General features: G+C 32.8%; 1 protein-coding gene across 1 annotated transcript; it reads right to left on the bottom strand.

The window, feature by feature from the left end:
* Positions 1–1,598: 1,598 nt before the first annotated feature.
* Positions 1,599–4,360, bottom strand: LOC129906967 (putative uncharacterized protein DDB_G0286901). Its single transcript, XM_055982962.1, has 3 exons — positions 4,270–4,360; positions 2,471–2,650; positions 1,599–2,416 (listed from the first exon to the last, which is right to left on the bottom strand). The coding sequence occupies exons 1-3, from the start codon at positions 4,358–4,360 to the stop codon at positions 1,599–1,601; spliced, it is 1,089 nt and encodes a 362-aa protein (XP_055838937.1).
* Between the last annotated feature and the right edge of the window lie 223 nt (positions 4,361–4,583).

The raw sequence follows: 4,583 nt of genomic DNA, 5'->3' as shown, positions 1-4,583 counted from the left end.
GTAATTACGCTCGTGTTGGTTAAGGGTTCGAGATGCATAACAAACAGGATGGTTATCCTGGCTAAGAACCGCTCCTAAGGCGTAGTTAGATGCATCAGAGGTCAAAATAAATTGCTTAGAAAAATCCGGATTTCTAAGGATGGGATCAGAAGTCAACAATGTCTTGAGAGTATTAAACGATTTTATGTACTGAGGGTCAGATGTTTTTAGTTTTACCGAATCTTTTAAATACCTTATCATAGGGTATGCAACTTTGGCATAGTCTTTTATAAATTTACGGTAATAACCGGTTATGCCTAGAAATTGTCTTATTGCTTTTTTGGAAGATGGTAATTTCATTTCAGTTATCGCTTTTATTTTCTTCTCATTTGGTTTTATTCCGTTTTGAACAATTACATGCCCTAAATATTCAGCTGTGATATTTCCAAAATGACATTTGTTGATCTGAATTTTTAGCCCGCTTTCCTTAAGTTTTTGAAAAATCTTTCGCAGGGATTGAAGATGTTCTTCAAAACTAGTAGAAAACACTAATATGTCATCCAAGTAGACGACGCAAATTTTGTTAATGTAGTCTCTGAGGACATAATTCATCAGCCTCTGGAATGTGACTGGGGCGTTTTTAAGCCCAAATGGCATCCTTACAAATTCGTAATGCCCACTTTTGGTGGAAAACGCAGTTTTGGCTCTGTCTCGTGGATCTACCTCGATTTGGTGAAAACCTTTTACAAGATCAATCGTTGAGAAATACTGACACCTTCCCAATTTGTCGAATAAATCGTCAATATTAGGCATAGGAAATCTGTCATCTATCGTTTGTGAGTTCAACTTTCTGTAGTCGATTACAACTCGCCATTGTTTTTTTCCATCTTTATCGTTTTTTTTGGGTACAACCCATATGGGCGAATTGTAAGGACTACAGCTAGGAACAATAATTTTTTGTCTCAACATTTCCGATATTTGTAAATCTACTTCATCGGAATGAATCTCTGGATAGCGATAAAGCTTACTATAGATTGGAACGTCGTTATGAGTTATAATGCGGTGACAGATTTCATTTGTAAAAGATAACGTGTCCCCTTCGTTATAAATAATTGATTGAAAAGATTTTAGCAATGATTTTAATTTTAAGATATCTTGGTCTGGTAAGTGAGGTGCGAAAAGATTGTTATTCATTTCAGAAAAATAGGTTTCGTTCGAATATATACATAAAACATTTTGGTTTTGGTCAACATAGTTCGTGTAGTTTTCTTCTTCTTCGTTTAAATACATTTTTATTGTTGCTTTGTTGGTGGTAAGAGATCTAGTTTGAAAGTTTATAACGGCGTTTAAATCAACAAGGATATTATTTCCAATCAACCCATCAAAACGGTTATGGAATTGGTATTCTAAAAAGTTGACGAAATAATCTCTTTCGTTGAATTCCTGAAAGAGGGGAATTCTATAAACTATATTTGTCTCGACGTTTCGATCGAGTACTTTCAAAATATGATTTTTACTTTGGATTTGCCATTTTGGATTGCAAATATTTTTATTAATGATGCTTAACTCGGCACCGCAATCAATAATAAAACGTAAAGGCCTAATATGGTTTTGTATCACTATATAAGGTAGTCGTCTGGGCGACTGGGTGAAAAATTTTGGTTTTGGTTAATGTTTGGGTAGTTAATTGGTTCTGTGTTAGCCTCGTTGAAGGAAACATCCATTTGTTCATAACCATTATTATTGTTGTTGGACCTATTTGACCTACGTGTTTGATTGCTAGAATCATTTAATCTTTGTGAGGATTGATTAGTTCCAAAGTTATTATTTTGTCTATTTTCACTACGATTGTTAAAATTTAATGTGTTATTGTTGGTTTGTTGTCTATTTTCACTTCGAGGGTTAAAATTTAATGAGCTATTGTTATTTTGTTGTCTATTTCTACTGTATCCATTATTTCTTAAGTATGTATTGTCAGAATTATTATTGTATCTAGAGTTAGAATTGTTCCTATTGGTACTAAAAGATGAAGTATTATTTACTCGGCTCGAATTGAAAGATGAATTATTGTTAACTCGGTTCGAATTAAAACTTGAATTTCTATTCATTTGTCTAGAAAATTGATTTGAGCCTGTTGAATTGGGACCGAAACTTTGATGGTTGATTTCAGTTATGACTTTGTAGGCTTCGTAAAGGGTTTTAGGATTTCGACTGAGTACTATTGATTTTGTAGGCTCAGGTAGGTTATTTTTAAAAGCTTCAAGAGCTATTCTTTTATTAGAAGTTATAATCCCTTCATCACTTTGATTGCCGTCTAACAAATATGAGTTATTAAGCCTACTTAACAAATGATTTATTTTTTGATAAAAATCTTCAATACTTGACTGTACTCTGGCTGTTCTTAATTGATCTATTAATTTTGCCGACGAACATTTCTCTGCAAAATTGGTTTTTAAAATATCTTTAATTTGCAACCATTCTGCTAACCTACCATGCTTTTGAAGTTCTAGTTTTGCTTTTCCAACAATTTTATCTTTAATGTAACCTAGAAGGAGTGTTTGAGTGTTTACATCAAATGTAGCTACAACAACTGACAAGGAATCTACTCTGTCCAAAAAATCAATTAACAAATTTGTGTTACCATTAAATTCTGGCAATTTATTTATACAGTCTAAAATAATTTTAAATCTTTCTGTTGAATTTATTGATTCCATTTTCAAATTAAAAAAAACAAAAAATACGATGAAACTAACTTACGAAAGGTGACAAATTTTCTCCAGGCGATGACTTCTAGTGTGGATCACTGTTGAATGTTGATGATAACTTCCAGTTACTTTATATGTTTTGAAGAATGCAGGATGTATGTACACTCAGAAATTTTCATTTTGAAATTCGGGTACCGGAACAAAAAATTTTAAAACAAGACCAAAATTCCAGCTATCGTGTCCAAAGCAGAGTTATTATACGCAAATTACGACCACCGCGACCCAACTAGAGCTGTCGTCACTCTTTCCATACTTGCAGCAACACATTCATTCAGCTCTTATTTTAAAGAAAAAAAATTAAGGTATAGTACCAAATCGCAAGAGCTATCGTATCTGACTTATTTAGCCGTGACAACGTCCACTTGAATACGATAGCCAATATGCGGATGTAGTAGCTTTATTTTGCGCAGAGAACCTATGCAAGATGTATCGTACCTTACCAGAACTTCGTTTGTGATAGCTCTTTAAGCAAAGAGTCATCATAGCTCCGTCTATGTTTTGTACGATAGCCAATATGAGGATATAGTAGCTCTACAAGGTGTATCGTAGCTTACAATAACTTTGTTAGTGATAGCCTCAAGCGAAGAGGCATCATAGTTCCGTTTGCGCTGCTACTGTATACTTAATAACTGAAATAACCTACTACAAATAATACCCTAAATAATGAATATTGTTGCTTCTATGCAAATATGAACGATTCATACTTAATAGGCTTGAGATTTTTGGAATTTTGTTTTCAAAATACAAATTAGACTGGTCAACAAAATTAAACTAAAGCATTGTCTATCACGCCGGGTTTTTGAGATATACCTGTTTTAAAGTTTTAAAAACCTTATTCTGTGCATGATTTCTAAAAGTCATACATTTTCTAAGTGTCTGAATTTAAACAAATTCCCTTAGAATATTATAATTCACAGTATATTCATGCTGTGAGTTTTATATAGTGTCGGTAAACATCGACCAAAATAAGGCGTCTTAGTAAGGGTACGACAGATCTAACTGATGAGCCCACTGTCGTACTTGGGCGAAACGCTTTATAAATTTTTGGAGTTGAGGTCACTTGAACTTATATTGAATTAAATTCAATCACTCCACTTAAAATAAAAATAATTTTAATAATTTTTTATTATTTTTGTTATTTTTTTCTTCGTTCTTATTACTTAAGCTGATAGCTTTATCAAGAGTTTAGATAATTCTTGAAAAATTGAGCACAGCTAAATTCAAAATGAAGGAAACTCTCATTGTACTTATGATTACTCTGACAATATATATGATGACGCCGTCGATACTGATGACAGCTCTGCCAGTACATTTGGAAGTTCTATCAGCATTTTTAATGCCTTTGCTAATATAAATCATAGCACTTTCAGAAAAAAGTACAACTTTGTTATCACCTAATATAGCTCTGCGTCTGGCTATGGTAACTCTGTTGGACTCTGCTTTATATAAAGATATCTTTCTGGACAGTTATAATAGCTCTTTAAATGTTTGTCATAGCTAAATTAACTATAATGAGTACTCTTACTACTTTTACGTAAACTCTGTTGATAACTGTCCATATTTACAGCAACTCTGCAAGTCTTAACAATAGCTCTGAAATTAATTTTAACAGTCATATCAGTATTTATAACGACTCTATTACTATAAATGAAAGCTTTATAAATATTTGCTATTGATCTTTATAAGTTCTGATAGCTCTGATGCTTAAAAATTTGCTTTTGACAATACATCCGATAGCTCTTTGCATATTTATCGCAGCCCAAATTTAAGTAATAATACCTCATGCATCGCATTTGGTCACTCTTACTGAGGTTACATTTCTCAAATTTACCAGAGCTC

Source organism: Episyrphus balteatus, chromosome 1, assembly GCF_945859705.1.
Source record: "Episyrphus balteatus chromosome 1, idEpiBalt1.1, whole genome shotgun sequence".
Classification (NCBI taxonomy): Eukaryota; Metazoa; Arthropoda; class Insecta; order Diptera; family Syrphidae; genus Episyrphus; species Episyrphus balteatus.
The sequence above is the reverse complement of the archived record's forward strand: the minus strand, read 5'-3'. Positions and strand labels throughout refer to the sequence as shown.